The sequence below is a fragment of the Colias philodice genome, chromosome 11, assembly GCF_061535455.1.
Source record: "Colias philodice isolate Cphi_HAF_F1 chromosome 11, ilColPhil1 Martin Lab GWU primary, whole genome shotgun sequence".
Taxonomy (NCBI): Eukaryota; Metazoa; Arthropoda; class Insecta; order Lepidoptera; family Pieridae; genus Colias; species Colias philodice.
Genome location: NC_143096.1, coordinates 4,725,822 through 4,743,499, shown reverse-complemented (window position 1 = coordinate 4,743,499; position 17,678 = coordinate 4,725,822). Strand labels below are relative to the sequence as shown.

At 34.0% G+C, this 17,678-nt stretch overlaps 2 protein-coding genes across 2 annotated transcripts; both read left to right on the top strand.

The window, feature by feature from the left end:
* The first annotated feature begins 208 nt into the window (after nucleotides 1–208).
* Had1 (beta Hydroxy acid dehydrogenase 1) lies at nucleotides 209–3,980 on the top strand. Its single transcript, XM_089700712.1, has 6 exons — nucleotides 209–364; nucleotides 2,204–2,391; nucleotides 2,569–2,759; nucleotides 2,913–3,088; nucleotides 3,328–3,492; nucleotides 3,698–3,980. Exons 1-6 carry the CDS (start codon nucleotides 321–323, stop codon nucleotides 3,900–3,902), a joined length of 969 nt encoding a protein of 322 aa, XP_089556838.1. The 5' UTR covers nucleotides 209–320; the 3' UTR covers nucleotides 3,903–3,980.
* A 5,713-nt stretch (nucleotides 3,981–9,693) lies between these two features.
* Lkb1 (Lkb1/serine/threonine kinase 11) lies at nucleotides 9,694–16,121 on the top strand. The gene is made up of 6 exons (XM_089700709.1): nucleotides 9,694–10,501; nucleotides 10,584–10,769; nucleotides 11,723–11,859; nucleotides 13,071–13,259; nucleotides 13,656–13,816; nucleotides 15,950–16,121. Exons 1-6 carry the CDS (start codon nucleotides 9,956–9,958, stop codon nucleotides 16,066–16,068), a joined length of 1,338 nt encoding a protein of 445 aa, XP_089556835.1. The 5' UTR covers nucleotides 9,694–9,955; the 3' UTR covers nucleotides 16,069–16,121.
* The last annotated feature ends 1,557 nt before the right edge of the window (nucleotides 16,122–17,678 follow it).

The following is a 17,678-nucleotide window of genomic DNA, read 5'->3' as shown; positions in this document are numbered from 1 at the left end:
AATATCTTGCATTTTCCTTTTTTATTACATTTTGGACGGCAAACTTATTGCGTGGAAATATCATATTGTTACTTATACGGTATAAGTACTACAAGACTATAGGATATATTACTTATATGGCAAATAATGTAAATCTTTTCTATATCCAGAATGTAAATTACATATTGGACAGCATTGTAACGGTTGACATAAACTGTATGTAACATCAGTGGAGCTGATAACTGGTAAGCGGCAGTTTTATTTTAGAACGACCTACGTCGAAAGACGCCATTCGCTCAAGAATATTTGTGGTCGCATACCGTGTACCGTGGAACATTAATATGGCGCCAAATTTCAAGTCTGAGAAAGTTGGGATCGTTGGGAGGTCAGTAAATATATCTTCATAATATTTTAAATAGATAAAATATTCTGAAGTAACCGACAGGATATTTTAAATTTCCAAATAAATTCTTCTTTCGTTCTCATCTCATCTCTTAGGTATTTAACTATTATCATATTTATTAAAAAATCTCTTCAAATTAAAAATATACTGATACACTTTAGACAATGTAAAATTTACGAGGATGCAAATAATTTTAGGTACCTAAGCTATGTTATGATTTTTATTAAAAGGAATTACAAAAAACATAAACACTATTTACGATAATTCAAGGTTAAAAACATATTGATGCTATACGATTACATAAGAATGCCGGCATTTCAAACTAACTAATTGCAATCTTTATGTTTTCTTTAGTATAGTTTTTACAGAAATCGTTAATTACTCTGTTATTCGTATTTATGTAAAATTACTTTGGTACATTCAACATTGCAATGCAAGTGAGAATATCAAGCTCCAATAAAAATAAAGCTATAATAAATATCTCCTTTTTCTCTGACATATTATTTAAGTTGCTGTTCAAACATAATAGGTACATATTAGTATTATTGATTCTTTGAGATTAGCCACTAACTCCAATTAATGTCAAATGTCAATGCAAACAATAAACATTAGAATGACCTTAATCGCATGTGCATTATAACTATGTACTTATATTCATTGTTAACAAAAACCTGATATATGATCGTGGTTTATTTCTACAACCTTTGGCCCTTAATTCTTCAATGAACACTACTTGGTATGAAAACAAATAAAAAAAAAATCAAACTTCGGCATAAAGGGCGGCTTTCTTATTTTTATTTTCTTTCTCTGCATTTATATGTGAACAAAAATTATTTATTGAAAGCAGTGCGATCATTGAATATCTCTTGTAATTTTATTTTAATTACATCGGATATTTTCATTTACTGCAGAGAATTTTCAATATATTTTCTTGAGCACATAGCAAAATAACTCGTTATCAAATGAACAAGTACATAAGTAATTAGTGATAAGCATTAATTCCAGTCAACAGAACGGCTACCTTGATGGAGAATGAGAAATACATTTGTTTAGGTATATATAACTACTTCCCATATTACGAAAAAAAACACAACTTTGTACGACAAATTTCCATGGGAAAGTGTTTTTTTTTTATTTCCAACATGAGAGCTGTGAATTCAGGCCGAAGCCTAGCTCGACTAACGACATTCGTAGGTACGTTGCGTTGCGGCAACTCAGTGATCGATATTTGAGATTACATAAAACATTAACATACTTAATAAGTGAAAGTTTGCAAAACCGAATTTGTTATGCGTATGATAATAATTGACATTTTATATTGAGATATTTTTAAAACAACACGTAGCTATTGTTTACTTTTGCAAATGAAAACAGTCCCATATCACGGTAATATTATATTGTGATTGTGATTATGAAATAGTCATAAATATAGCATAATATAAGTTACTGAGATAAGTATCCACGCCAACGATGTTTTCTCTTTAGTTTGAATTACGTATAGTATGTGATTTACAATTCTTAATATTGAGTCAATTATGTTCATTAAAAAAATTCAATTTAATCAAGGACGAGAACCTTTTTTTCTTCGATTAAAAAGTCATATATAAGGTAGTTAATTTTTTCATTCAACCTGATTGAAATTTGTCTACGTATCTCGTACAGCTACACATTTCTTAATGTTTATTAAGTGAATTAATTATATAGATTGCTAATGTAGATACATGTTATATAGACAATAATATGATTCCTACATACGTAAAGGAATTTTATTTGCTACAATCATAAACACTAATACAAATATTATTGATGTAATGATTTCAGTGGTTTAATTGGAAGATCATGGGCGATGCTATTTGCGTCAGTTGGGTACCAAGTCACAATATTTGATATTATTCCCAAACAAGTTTCCGATGCCTTAGCCGATATCAAAGTCCAGTTGAAAACATTGGAGAAAGACGGTCTACTTCGCGGTACATTTAATGCGGACCAACAGTATCAGTGTATCAAAGGTAAAGTATATTAATGCAATTAAAACTATAATTGATGAGTATGTAATTAAATGTACACCAACCAAATATTTTTTTAACTAAACGCTCGAGTAGGAATGTGGCAAAAGCAATCATGAAAGTTGCGAAAAGTTAAAAATATTCTTAATTGAAATTATAAACCAAAATCATAATCAACAGGTTCATCGGATTTAGCGTCTGTGGTTAAAGGCGCCGTGTTCGTACAAGAATGTGTACCTGAAAATTTGGACCTCAAAAAGAAGCTTTACGTTGATTTGGATAAAGTAGTTGATGACAAAACCATCCTATCCAGTTCTACAAGCTGCATACTGCCTTCACACTTCTCAGAGAACTTGAAGCACAAATCGCAGGTACGTTATTAATAAAAAATACAAGCCTTTACTTTATAGTTTTAATGGCATTAATCATAGGATGATGATGATGAGTATACATAGACATTTTTTAGGTTTTCTACTCAGAATATAGGTAATCTAAACCATAATATTTTTTTTAATTACCAACAGATCATCGTATCTCACCCCGTGAATCCCCCTTACTACGTTCCCTTGGTGGAGATTGTACCCGCTCCGTGGACGAAACCAGAAGTTGCAAAGAAGACAAAGGAAATTATGTTAGAAATTGGTCAAGAGCCCGTTTTGCTGTCAAGAGAAATCGATGGTTTTGTTCTTAACCGCATTCAGTTAGTAATTTATTTTTTAAGTTTAACTTTCATGATATACAGAAAAGAATGCCTTGTGCTACGACGTTACTGTCTTAAACCTCCACATAAATAATACAATTTTCCTACATAATTCGAGTAGAATTTCATAAACCAACTCCTTTGATAAGGGTCTAATGAGGACATGGTGCTTCTGCATCTTTATTTCAGAATTTGGGCTTTTATCAGTGAAATAATAAGTCTATCATTTCTGCTTCTAGGTACGCAATTCTAAACGAAGCATGGCGTTTGGTTTCCGATGGTATCGTAAATGTAGAAGATATCGATAAAGTTATATCGGAAGGTTTGGGTATGCGCTATGCGTTCCTCGGATCTTTAGAAACTGCACATTTGAATGCTGAAGGAATGAAGAGCTATATTGAAAGGTATTGTTAAGAATATTATAACGGTCTTACAAAAATATATATACAGTTTATTTATAAATAAGTATAAAATTAGAAAAAAAATTAAGTTCGGTAGATAAAATGTACCTATTTAAATGTTACACATCAGAAAATTATATTCTTGTTTTCTTAGCTTTTAGGACAGTAAAGAGATTTCTGTTTATTGATATTAAATTCCTTATTTTAGATACGGTGAGACCATTTACAACGTAAGCAAAACTTCAGGGGAAATCCCGCGTATGACACAAAGCACCAGCGCTAATGATATCTGTGAACAATTGAACAAACTAGTGCCCATCGACAAATTGCCCGAGCGTAGAGCGTGGCGTGATGCTTGCCTTACTCGATTGTCAATCCTCAAGAAAGAAATGAACAAAACGTACAAAAAGTAAATAAAATGAGTAGTATGAGATCTAAAGTTACTGTTGTTTTTATTCGATGTTTACAATAAAATATTTTGCTGAATACAATTTGTTTATTTTATTGAACTTAATACTCATAAATCTTAGGTACGTAAAGCTGGCGATGAAAAATTAGCGAAATTAAAAAAAAACAACACCAGAATTTGTTGCTTATTTGTTGCTAATTAGTTGCTATAATGACGATTTTGTTGCTCAACCCGTTCGCTGAAAATCAGCAACAGTTCTAGCTTAACGTTAAGGTAGCGTGCAGAAATCGGAAAAAGGGATGGATCGTTGCAAAAATGCAGATGAATTTGTTGCTAATTTGTTGCTGCATAAAAACAGTGAAAATTTTGAATTTTTTTCATTGGCGCCAAAAATAACACTGGCCACGTCAACTTAATTGTCGATTTTCGGTAGTGAAACATAAAAAAAAATTGTTGCTCCTCACATCGTTCACTGGCACAGTGTACAGAGCCAGCAACAAAATAGAAACCGGAAGTAGAGTTAATTTTGAAACCGGTTTGCTAGAAAATCGTCCACGCCAGCTTAACTGTCGATTTGCGGTAGTGAAACATAAAAAAAAAATTTGTTGCTCCTCACATCGTTCACCGGCACAGTGTACAGAGCCAGCAACAAAATAGAAACCGGAAGTAGAGTTAATTTTGAAACCGGTTTGCTAGAAAATCGTCCACGCCAGCTTAACTGTCGATTTTAGGGAGTGAAACATAAAAAAAAATTTGTTGCTCCTCACAGCCTTCACTGACACAGTGTACAGAGCCAGCAACAAAATAGAAACCGGAGGTAGAGTTAATTTTGAAACCGGTTTGCAAGAAAATCGTCCACGCCAGCTTAACTGTCGATTTTCGGTAGTGAAACATAAAAAAAAATTTGTTGCTCCTCACATCGTTCACTGGCAAAGTGTACAGAGCCAGCAACAAAATAGAAACCGGAGGTAGAGTTAATTTTGAAACCGGTTTGCTAGAAAATCGTCCACGCCAGCTTAACTGTCGATTTTCGGTAGTAAAACATAAAAAAATAATTTGTTGCTCCTCAAATCGTTCACTGGCACAGTGTACAGAGCCAGCAACAAAATAGAAACCGGAAGTAGAGTTAATTTTGAAACCGGTTTGCTAGAAAATCGGTTTCAAAATTTACTCTACCTCCGGTTTCTATTTTGTTGCTGGCTCTGTACACTGTGCTGGTGAACGATGTGAGGAGCAACAAATTATTTTTTTATGTTTTACTACCGAAAATCGACAGTTAAGCTGGCGTGGACGATTTTCTAGCAAACCGGTTTCAAAATTAACTCTACTTCCGGTTTCTATTTTGTTGCTGGCTCTGTACACTGTGCCAGTGAACGATTTGAGGAGCAACAAATTATTTTTTTATGTTTTACTACCGAAAATCGACAGTTAAGCTGGCGTGGACGATTTTCTAGCAAACCGGTTTCAAAATTAACTCTACCTCCGGTTTCTATTTTGTTGCTGGCTCTGTACACTTTGCCAGTGAACGATGTGAGGAGCAACAAATTTTTTTTTATGTTTCACTACCGAAAATCGACAGTTAAGCTGGCGTGGACGATTTTCTTGCAAACCGGTTTCAAAATTAACTCTACCTCCGGTTTCTATTTTGTTGCTGGCTCTGTACACTGTGCCGGTGAACGATGTGAGGAGCAACAAATTTATTTTTATGTTTCACTACCGAAAATCGACAGTTAAGCTGGCGTGGACGATTTTCTAGCAAACCGGTTTCAAAATTAACTCTACTTCTGGTTTCTATTTTGTTGCTGGCTCTGTACACTGTGCCGGTGAACAATGTGTGGAGCAACAAATTTTTTTTTTATGTTTCACTACCGAAAATCGACAGTTAAGCTGGCGTGGACGATTTTCTAGCAAACCGGTTTCAAAATTAACTCTACTTCCGGTTTCTATTTTGTTGCTGGCTCTGTACACTATGCCAGTGAACGATGTGAGGAGCAACAAATTTTTTTTTTATGTTTCACTACCGAAAATCGACAGTTAAGCTGGCGTGGACGATTTTCTAGCAAACCGGTTTCAAAATTAACTCTACTTCCGGTTTCTATTTTGTTGCTGGCTCTGTACACTGTGCCAGTGAACGATTTGAGGAGCAACAAATTATTTTTTTATGTTTTACTACCGAAAATCGACAGTTAAGCTGCCGTGGACGATATTCTAGCAAACCGGTTTCAAAATTAACTCTACTTCCGGTTTCTATTTTGTTGCTGGCTCTGTACTATGTGCCGGTGAACGATGTGAGGAGCAACAAATTTTTTTTTATGTTTCACTACCGAAAATTGACAGTTAAGCTGGCGTGGACGATTTTCTAGCAAACCGGTTTCAAAATTAACTCTACCTCCGGTTTCTATTTTGTTGCTGGCTCTGTACACTGTGCCAGTGAACGATATGAGGAGCAACAAATTTTTTTTTATGTTTCACTACCGAAAATCGACAGTTAAGCTGGCGTGGACGATTTTCTAGCAAACCGGTTTCAAAATTAACTCTACCTCCGGTTTCTATTTTGTTGCTGGCTCTGTACACTGTGTCAGTGAAGGCTGTGAGGAGCAACAAATTTTTTTTTATGTTTCACTCCCTAAAATCGACAGTTAAGCTGGCGTGGACGATTTTCTAGAAAACCGGTTTCAAAATTAACTCTACTTCCGGTTTCTATTTTGTTGCTGGCTCTGTACACTGTGCCGGTGAACGATGTGAGGAGCAACAAATTTTTTTTTATGTTTCACTACTGAAAATCGACAGTTAAGCTGGCGTGGACGATTTTCTAGCAAACCGGTTTCAAAATTAACTCTACTTCCGGTTTCTATTTTGTTGCTGGCTCTGTACACTGTGCCGATGAACGATGTGAGGAGCAACAAATTTTTTTTTATGTTTCACTACCGAAAATCGACAGTTAAGCTGGCGTGGACGATTTTCTAGCAAACCGGTTTCAAAATTAACTCTACTTCCGGTTTCTATTTTGTTGCTGGCTCTGTACACTGTGCCAGTGAACGATGTGAGGAGCAACAAATTATTTTTTTATGTTTCACTACCGAAAATCGACAGTTAAACTGGCGTGGACGATTTTCTAGCAAACCGGTTTCAAAATTAACTCTACTTCCGGTTTCTATTTTGTTGCTGGCTCTGTACACTTTGCCAGTGAACGATGTGAGGAGCAACAAATTTTTTTTTATGTTTCACTACCGAAAATCGACAGTTAAGCTGGCGTGGACGATTTTCTTGCAAACCGGTTTCAAAATTAACTCTACTTCCGGTTTCTATTTTGTTGCTGGCTCTGTACACTGTGTCAGTGAAGGCTGTGAGGAGCAACAAATTTTTTTTTATGTTTCACTCCCTAAAATCGACAGTTAAGCTGGCGTGGACGATTTTCTAGCAAACCGGTTTCAAAATTAACTCTACTTCCGGTTTCTATTTTGTTGCTGGCTCTGTACACTGTGCCGGTGAACGATGTGAGGAGCAACAAATTTTTTTTTTATGTTTCACTACCGCAAATCGACAGTTAAGCTGACGTGGACGATTTTCTAGCAAACCGGTTTCAAAATTAACTCTACTTCCGGTTTCTATTTTGTTGCTGGCTCTGTACACTGTGCCGGTGAACGATGTGAGGAGCAACAAATTTTTTTTTTATGTTTCACTACCGAAAATCGACAGTTAAGCTGGCGTGGACGATTTTCTAGCAAACCGGTTTCAAAATTAACTCTACTTCCGGTTTCTATTTTGTTGCTGGCTCTGTACACTGTGCCAGTGAACGATGTGAGGAGCAACAAATTTTTTTTTATGTTTCACTACCGAAAATCGACAATTAAGTTGACGTGGCCAGTGTTATTTTTGGCGCCAATGAAAAAAATTCAAAATATTCACTGTTTTTATGCAGCAACAAATTAGCAACAAATTCATCTGCATTTTTGCAACGATCCATCCCTTTTTCCGATTTCTGCACGCTACCTTAACGTTAAGCTAGAACTGTTGCTGATTTTCAGCGAACGGGTTGAGCAACAAAATCGTCATTATAGCAACTAATTAGCAACAAATAAGCAACAAATTCTGGTGTTGTTTTTTTTTAATTTCGCTAATTTTTCATCGCCAGCTTTACGTACCTATAAATCTTATAAGCCTATTCTGCTATATCAATTTAGTCACAGATTAAAACGTCAACCAAAACAAATGAGCTTGGACAGAACAATAATATCCTTGCATGTAGTAAATAATAGGCCATAACACTTATTTTGTGAACTTACGACAATGGCGGTAGATTCTTCAGTAAACTAGAATAGTCGTTGCCGCAGGCGTCGATTAAAAACGCTTGCATTTCATTGTTCGACAATATGATCATTTGTCTTAAGATTATTTCACTGTACTCTAAATGTTAGAAACTTATTAAAATCCGAATATTTCCATACTGATGCTGTAAATAATGAGGATATTTCTTACCTTAATGCGGAAGCCATGGTAAGGGGCGAACAAAACTACAGCATTCAATTATTTAAACTTTAATAATTATGGATTGTATTTCTTATTACAAAGTATGCAACACATTTCTACGACTTCGTACCTATGTACAATTTTTAATAATTATTATTTAGTAAGATTAATTTCTATTAATTTCTATTTCTTGGATTAGAATTTTGAATAACGAATTATAACGAGAAGTGAGAACTCGTACTTTCCAACGATATTTTTTATAGTTTTAACCACAGGTTTTAACGTTGTCTATACTTATGACAGTTCGGCTGGACATACACGATCGGAGTTCATTGAAGTTGGCAAGCAAAAATTTTATATTAATTTTGTATGTACATAAAAATCGTTTGTTCGACGTTTGTTCTTTTTCGCTATACTTTTTTATATTCAATTATTGTTTTTTTTGTTTATTATATAAATTAAAAAAAGGTGTGCGTGTATATACTGGTGTCTTAGATGAGATGATCTAAGACTGGTGTACACACGTAAGAAGTGAAACTTCTTTATGGCCTTATTTAAAAAAAAAATATTTACTATATGTAACTTTATAGAAATACGTCGAATCACACGTGGTAGGGGAAAAAGATGGCGCGTAACGGAAAAATGTCACGCGAAAAAAACGTTACACTAAATTTTTTTCCAACCCCGATAAAGAAGTTTCCCTTCAATAATTTCCTACGTTACTTCCGAATTTCACCACCCGCCACATTTTCAGCTCACCAAACTTGGCCCCCACAAAATTTTTTAAGCTTTTTCATAGCTTTTCTATACATATATGTTTAAAACTAATATAAATTCAAAAAAATGTGAGCCGTCATGGGACGCCTGGCAGATGTGAAACATCGTTCGGTTTACAAGTGAGCCTATAGATGTGTATAGCGTGGCGACCCGTCGCCATGGCAAGCGTCGCCACGTCAACAATTCGGTTTACAAGTGAGCCTATAGATGTTTCACATCAAAATAAAAGAAAAAAATACGTGTGGTACTCGAGGACTGCCGCGGTAAAGCTATTGCATAGCATCTAGTAACTCGTTGGTTGGAGTGGGGGTTATTAGGTTTTTTCGTTACGGAATTTTTACATTCGGTCGACGCGCTCAAAGTCTGAGATAAAAGTTATGCAATAGCTTGAAAAAAAATTGCGGGGGCCAAGTTTGGTGAGCTCACATATTCTAGGTACCTAGCACGTAGTAACCACAAACAGTTTCTTTCGGTTTTAATTCCATGGTTTTGACGTTTCTACTACTACTCTGTGGTTTGACTTTTGTTTATAGTCTATAGTCTTTCGAGCATAAATTATCTGTTATCTGTTATTTCAATGCTGCTTCAATTTTTATTTTTAATGGATTCGTAATTTATTTACCTTTATTTCAACGCAGTTTTTAAAGTTAGTTTGTAAAGTTATAACGCGTCCATTGAGGACGATAACATATATATTTTGTGAGATGTGTAAATTTACATAATATAAAATATCTGACGCAGCATAAAGCGTTCAGTTCACAACTATATAAATTTACGAACAGTTTTCCAAATGAGTTGTTGTGATAGATAATGGATCCAAGAATGTGCAGGAAAATCAGTAGCAGTGAAAGTCTTCCAGATGCTGAAAATGTGGAATATGAAGTGTCAAATATCATTGCACCTCAGGAAAGTGAGGATAATTTACTTTTGGAGGGCAGCCCAGAACCACTATCCGTGACCTGGCTGGACGACGATCAAATTGATGATTTAGATCTTAATTTAGACCAAACTAACCTATTTTTTCATAGGGTTGATAGTGCAGATATAATTTATAGAAGCAAAAAGAAAAAATGCAAAATGGTAGGGAAATATGTAATGGGTGATGTATTAGGAGAAGGTTCTTATGGAAAAGTTAAAGAGATGCTAGACTCGGAGACTTTGTGTAGGCGAGCCGTTAAAATATTAAAAAAACGAAAGTTGAGGAGAATTCCAAATGGAGAACAAAATGTACAGAGAGAGATTCAATTATTACGAATACTTAGGCATAAAAATGTGATAGAACTAGTCGATGTTATGTATAATGATGAGAAGCAAAAAATGTACCTAGTTATGGAATTTTGTGTAGGTGTACTTCAAGTAAGTATTTTTCAGAATCAAAATTTATATGTTTATTTTCTTAGTTGTTTGATATTTATGACAAAATCATGTTTTCTTTAAGGATATGTTAGAATCAAGTCCTGGTAAGAAGTTTCCTCAGCATCAGGCACATGACTACTTCACCCAGCTACTAGATGGTTTAGAATATTTACATGGGCAAGGTGTGGTGCACAAGGATATTAAACCAGGCAATCTTCTTTTGACTCTAGATCAAACCTTAAAAATTACAGATTTCGGAGTTGCAGAGGTGAGTTGTAACAATTATCTAAACTCATTACAAATCTTGGTTTATTAAATGTTCACACAATATCAATCTACGGATTCATATGATCTTGTAGGTATATTGCATGAACATTTAAAGATAAAGGCTGATTTTCCTACAACAAGAACATTTTTAAGGCAATAGGGCTAATTAAATTTTAAGAGAAATTGCTATCCAGCAATAAAATGAGTGCCCAATGTTATTTTCAATAGTAAAAATTTCCAACTGTTTCACTAAACTGATATGAAGTTAAATAATTAGGTTAGATTTCTATGTAAATAGCTTAATATGTGTAAAGAAAATAGGTGCATTGTATCTTAATATGATCATATAAACTTGTGGTAATGTATGATGCTGTAATGTGATTCAGTCTTCTGCTGAGTCATGTGGGGCATTAACCTGAATGCAATACTTGTTACTGACTCTCTTAAAAATCCTTTGTCTTCAGTTGTTTATATTGTTTAAAATATTTCATACTAGATTTTGGTTGTGATATTTGCAATGTCTCGGTGCCAAAAATTGTTTCTTTTACAAGTAAACAAATGCCTTACACAATATGTGCATATTCACTTTGAATATCACATGATGATGTCAAAATTCACATGTTACAAGAATATCAAATAAAATCATCATGTCTAAAAACTGCAACGTGAGCTTGTTAGCATTTTGTCAGCAATTTTTATTCAATCTAGAATCGTAATTATAATCCACTAGCTGTGCCGCGCGGTTTCACCCGCGTGGCCCTACTCCTGTTGGTCTTAGCGTGATGATATAATATAGCCTATAGCCTTCCTCAATAAATGGGCTACCTAACACCAAAAGAATTTTTCAAATCGGACCAGTAGTTCCCGAGATTAGCGCGTTCAAACAAACAAACTTTTCAGCTTTATAATATTAGTATAGATTGAGCATATGAGGTTACTAGTTAATTTTTTCAGGCATTGGATATGTTTTCACCGATAGACACATGCTATACTGGCCAGGGCTCACCTGCCTTCCAACCTCCAGAAATTGCTAATGGAGCGGAAACATTCTCAGGAATTAAAGTAGATATCTGGAGCAGCGGTGTTACATTGTAAGTCATATTACTTATGTGCATACATTTTCATAAAGATAACCAATCTGTTATGTAGTGTTCTATTTAAATCTTGTTCAATAACAATGCACTGAATGTGAATAATGCACATTATTGTCTGTAATGACAGCGCCTGATAAAAATTCAAGTTTAAATTGTGTATTGGGAACTGTAACGCATATTGTAATTTAAATGTAGGTTGGAAATATCTTATGTTTGCTTAAAAGTGATGTTGCTAATCCTATCAATTGACTATCTTATCTATACTTTAGTAGGGGGTTCAACAATAATAATTATAATATATTTTTGTCTAAATACCACAATTGTACATTTTTAAGAAGAGGCATTAAACATTATTTCATTAAGTTTATTATATATATACTTAAATAATATATTTATTATGTGGATAATGTGTCATCATAAAATTAATTAATTTATATAAATTATTGTGGTTTTTCCTTGAACTAATTTAAATTTTGATATTATTCTGAAGCAACAGTAAATTTTCCCTGTTTATGTGATATATTTAAAATATTATATGTAATTCATTTAAATATAAAGAACTCTATATTTTGTAAAATTATGTTTTTACTTATATTTTTTTTATCATGGAATTTGATTTTTAAAGTACAACGTACAATTAAGAATTTATAATTTGCTGTATGTCATATGGCATAATATGTAGATTGGTGTAATTAACAATCTATAATTGTCCTTCAAGAATTAAATCTGATGACTATGATCAGGGCAAAACTTATAACAATAGCTGTTATATTTATAAAAAAAAGCATTCAAAACTTTCACTCAAGGAGCATCTTTGTTTTGTTGTTTTATTCTTCGAAATTTTTATTTTTATTGTCTTATTCATATAGAGGTAGCTTAAATAGTTACTGATTAAAGACGCACTCAAAATTAAACATTTACAGACATTAACGACAATGAATTATGCATTCTGTGATGATATATAGATTGGCTATATAACATTGCAGATGGAGGAGCTCGGGTGGTTTCAGTTTTAGCTGGTTTCCCCCACCTCCCTCTCTCACGCAAAATAGGCGCTTGACGTCGAGTTGCGGAGAAATGCCCATCTATTATTATTATTAACATTGCAGAACGCATATTTCTTGCCTATTTATGCCAATATTTAGCCCGATCACATCGCGTTATATCACGTAACCGCAGTATGTTTAACGTCTCTGACTAAAATTCAGATACAACATGACAACAGGGCGGTACCCGTTCGAGGGCGACAACGTGTACCGGCTGCTGACGGCGATCGGGCGCGCGGAGCCCGCGCCGCCGCCGCCCGACGTCGGCGCGCCGCTCGCCCGCCTGCTCGCTCACATGCTGCAGCGGGACCCAGTACTGAGGCCCACGGTGGACGAGATACGGAGACATGAGTGAGTATAAGCTAAATTATAGGCTAAAGTTGCTGTATATATAATGCTGTTTGAGCATATGCTGCTCAGGCCCACGGTGGATGAGATACGAATACACTAGTGAGTTACACACTTTTCCTTTAAGGTGTCGAATCTGTTAGGAGTAGTAAGAAGCAACGGGCTCAGCACAGTAGATGGAAATCGGAAAAGGTACTGCTGCAAGCGGACGCGCCATATGAAGCGTTCGGTGCCATGAGGCAGGAATCAGTTTTATAAGTCTAATCAAAGAGAGAATAAATGAAGTAGATGAAGGAACAGATAGGCAATGTTTTTACCATCTTTAACAATCTTACCTAAGAAAATAACAAACATTATGTCTACAACTGAATGTGCCAAAAATGGTCAAATCTCTTTCAGCTGGGTGCGTGCAATCCCGCCATTACAGCCTGGAGAGAAGATAGTAAGCCCACGATCTCGGCGTTCAGACGAACTCCACAACTCTACAGTGATACCATACTTAGTTGAGAGACACTATGCGTCAGCACAAGAATACTTCACTGAAAGGGACTTGAGGCATGGTATGTAAATATATATTTTACTAGCGACCCGCCCCGGCTTCGCACGGGTGCAATGCTGATACTAAATATACTCCAGAAAAACTGTGAACGTTGTTTATAAAAACACTAGCGGTCCGCCCCGGCTTCGCCCGTGGTACATATTTCGCAATAAAAGTTAGCCTATGTTCTTTCTCAGGGTCTAAAGATTATCTGTGCCAAATTTCATCAAAATCGGTCCAATAGTTTATGCGTGAAAACCATACATACATACATACAAACCTTTCCTCTTTATAATATTAGTATAGACTACCCTACTTTCCTAAAATAATATTAAAAAACGTATGTATCGTGACGTAATAAACACGTACGTAGACTCACAATCACACTCAAAAATTGTCCGAAACAAAACTCTGCCTACGATTTGTAGGCAGAGTTTACAATGGTCTCCTTGTTTATGTCAATGTTAAAAACGTTAAAATTGGTGATGATAAATATTTACGCGAAAACAGTTGATCAGCTCTGTGTCAGTTCGAAGTAGTCTGAATCATATTTTAAAAGTAACAGGTGTGCTTCTTATGGTTGAATACTATAATTTCGGGAACTACTGTTTCGAATTATGTAATAAATTATAAAATATTATGGTGTTGTAGATGGCCTATTATTATCAAAAAGAGTTACATAATAACATTTGGAATGAAATTGCGAGCACAGCTAGTTTAGGATATTGATTAACATAGTGATTAAATAGACATTAACCTTTACGTTAAATTGAAATGTGTATGCTTGCTATGAGAGCTGTGATGGAAGTATAATTGACTCCATTAAATTCAAAATTATGTCGGTTTTCTCTTGTATATAAACTTGACAATAACTAATATTCTTATTGACATATTTGTTAATTCATTCATTCATATTCTAAGTCTTATTCATGTATAAAATTGATATAATTATAACCATTAAATTTTGGTAGTAAATGGGATTTTTTGCATTAGAAATAATGTGTAAAAATGTATGTATTGTGAATGTATTTGCAGATTCCGACGAGTTACCGATAATCGGTCGGGTGCGCGCTAGAATTTGCTCGTTAAGTTAGGTTCGTAGAATGAGTGGAAGTTTGCCTTAACGCAATATCCTTAGCTCTTCCACGATAAAGCTAATTATAATGTGACGCAAGCTGTAGCCATTATAATAGGGTTGCCAATTGATTATTTATATAATAAATAGTCTATGTAAAAGAGACTAGTGGAAATAAAATAATGAATATTGATAAATTTATAAAGATTGTTGTAAAAATGAAATTTTGAGATATGATATCAATTAATAAAAATTAATATTCTTGATATTTATCTGAAATATCGATAGTGAGCTTATTACGAGAATTGAGTCTGTTATCGTTACTATCCTACCCATCTCGTTAATTTAACAATCCATTAATTCATATTATAATAATTAAAAATATCATCAGCGTTTTATTTTTATGCATTGGAAACTAATAAATCATTTATACTGATCAAAAAGAAAACATATTCCATATTATTTCATATCTCATAAAGTTGGCAACCCTAAATATAATATCCATTTACTAACAATTTCCTATAATAGTTTTGTTGATATTTAACACGTGTGATTGCGTGCTGTAGATTACCTGCCAGTATTCCAATTTATCGCTAACTTTGGTATCGTTTTGAGATTAATATAGACAAATTAATTTTATACTAGTATCTCACGATATTATTACTTATAGACTTGTTTATGTTTAGTAAAACTTGACACTGAAGTTTTAATTGAAATTGGCCTTAACTTAAAATGTTAACACAGGAAAGATATAAATGAACAGTCTAATTTTTAACCTATTTTTTATTGTTATTAAATTTCTATTATTCGGAACAGATATTGTCTATATATACTAATCTAAATAAAATTCCGGTCGGCATTATTCTATAACACCAACCTCTTAATTTGTTAAGAAAAGCTTGTATAATATAAGCGATGATTGCTTATTGCCTGTAATTATTAATTTTTGTCAATTAAAATTGACCATAAAATATATGTATAATATAAGATTATTGTACTTGTAGCATCTAATTTCTCATCTAGTATGTAACATCATAGTATCTATCAAACAATTTATTATGGAACTTTGGAACATTCCAGAATTAGGCGACTGTGGTTCAAGAACGATGTCAACCGCGGAACTATCGGATGCAGAATCGAACCAATGCAAGAGACGGTGGCACTCGTCGTGTGGAAGATTGCCCTGTAGACTCACGTGATGGCGTTCTGTGGAAAAATACCGTTGATTCTAGAACATTCTGGGCTTATATGTGATTCTGGATGCTTCGAGAATCTATTTGGAAATTGAAGATTTCAAGGGAATGTGGGAGCTATTTATTGAAGAAAATAAAATTGGGCGGGTACTTTGAAAATTGATGTTAGAAAATTTGTCGTTCTTTATAACGTGAATAAATAAATGTATAAGAAAATATTGAGCCTGTTTGGGTCACGGTTTGGTAGAAGTCTTTAATTTCCAAACGTACTTGAAAAAAAAAATCAAAATAAAATATTATAATAATGACGATCAATTGTGTTTGGAATTTGCAGTATTCACTTCGATTGTAGATGTGTCTGAAATCTGAATGTTTAGAATAAAACCACAGAATTATATTTAGAACATGTGTTAACTTCCTCATATGAAATTGTAATATTTTCATGATTCAATGTAACCTTTCCTCGTAGAACAATTATACGGTATTTTTCTCGTTGTGTCGCAAATGATGATATTTACCAACACAAAGAGATGCATTTATATAAATAGCAGAGTACTAAAAGGTGTCTCTTTCGTTCGGTATCGAAATTAAGTAGATGTTTGCTTATATACTTAATGTCTGTGTTAATAGATGTGACCTACAATAATAATCACAATATAAAATAGTTGTTGTTGTTCAGAAATTATCCTCACTAACAAGCAAATGTCTATAATAATTATGGCATTGTGATAAGTATGAATCCTCTAAAATGACGCAGTAAGCGAATGTGCTTGAATGAATGTTTGAGTGTGGCACGGTTTTGATATGTCACAAACATTGTCATACAGCTGAAGTTGCATTTCGCTACATTTTAATAAACATAACCAAAAATTGTCCCACCAATAATATTAATAAAATATTATCGAATCTCACAATGCACGGTTTGATCGCATGCCATCTAAACTTATAGCTCCCGTTTCACTTGCATATCTTTCGACTTTCAATAACATTCTTATTATGATATTAAATATTATCTACATACAAATTACTTTTAATTAACAATTGTTGTTAATTAACAAAATATACCGACAATAATATTTAAAAAAATTGAGTCATATATTTTCTTAAACTTCTATTGTATCATTACGGTATACGGTAGTGAAATGCTTCTTCCATGTTTTAGTGAGTAAAAGATAGGACGAACACTACGCACTTCCATGTTATTCGCACCGTAGTTCCACAGTATTTTGATGTCTTAGTTTTTAGTTCCTAAAATTTTCGTTTTCATTTTCTCATTTAGGTCTTTAAATTCGTTCGCAAAATCGCTCTATGTTAGGAAAAGATACTTAATTAACCCATTGACCACCGAGCGGCCCGATCGGGCCGAGACACGATAGATTTTCTATTGTGTCTGTGATCCGAGGACTGACGGATTAAAGAAGTAGTTTTTTGTTTATAGCATGCTTTCTCTCGAAGCTAACGTAAAAATATAATTTATGCCTCTAATTAGATTTGTTTTTATTTTTGAATTGATTTCATTGCACCTTTAATTTGTATACGAATTTATTTTTTAAATCTATTTCAATTTAGCAAACGGATGCTCCTGGTGTGATTAAAAAGTACAAGTTTTATGCGTT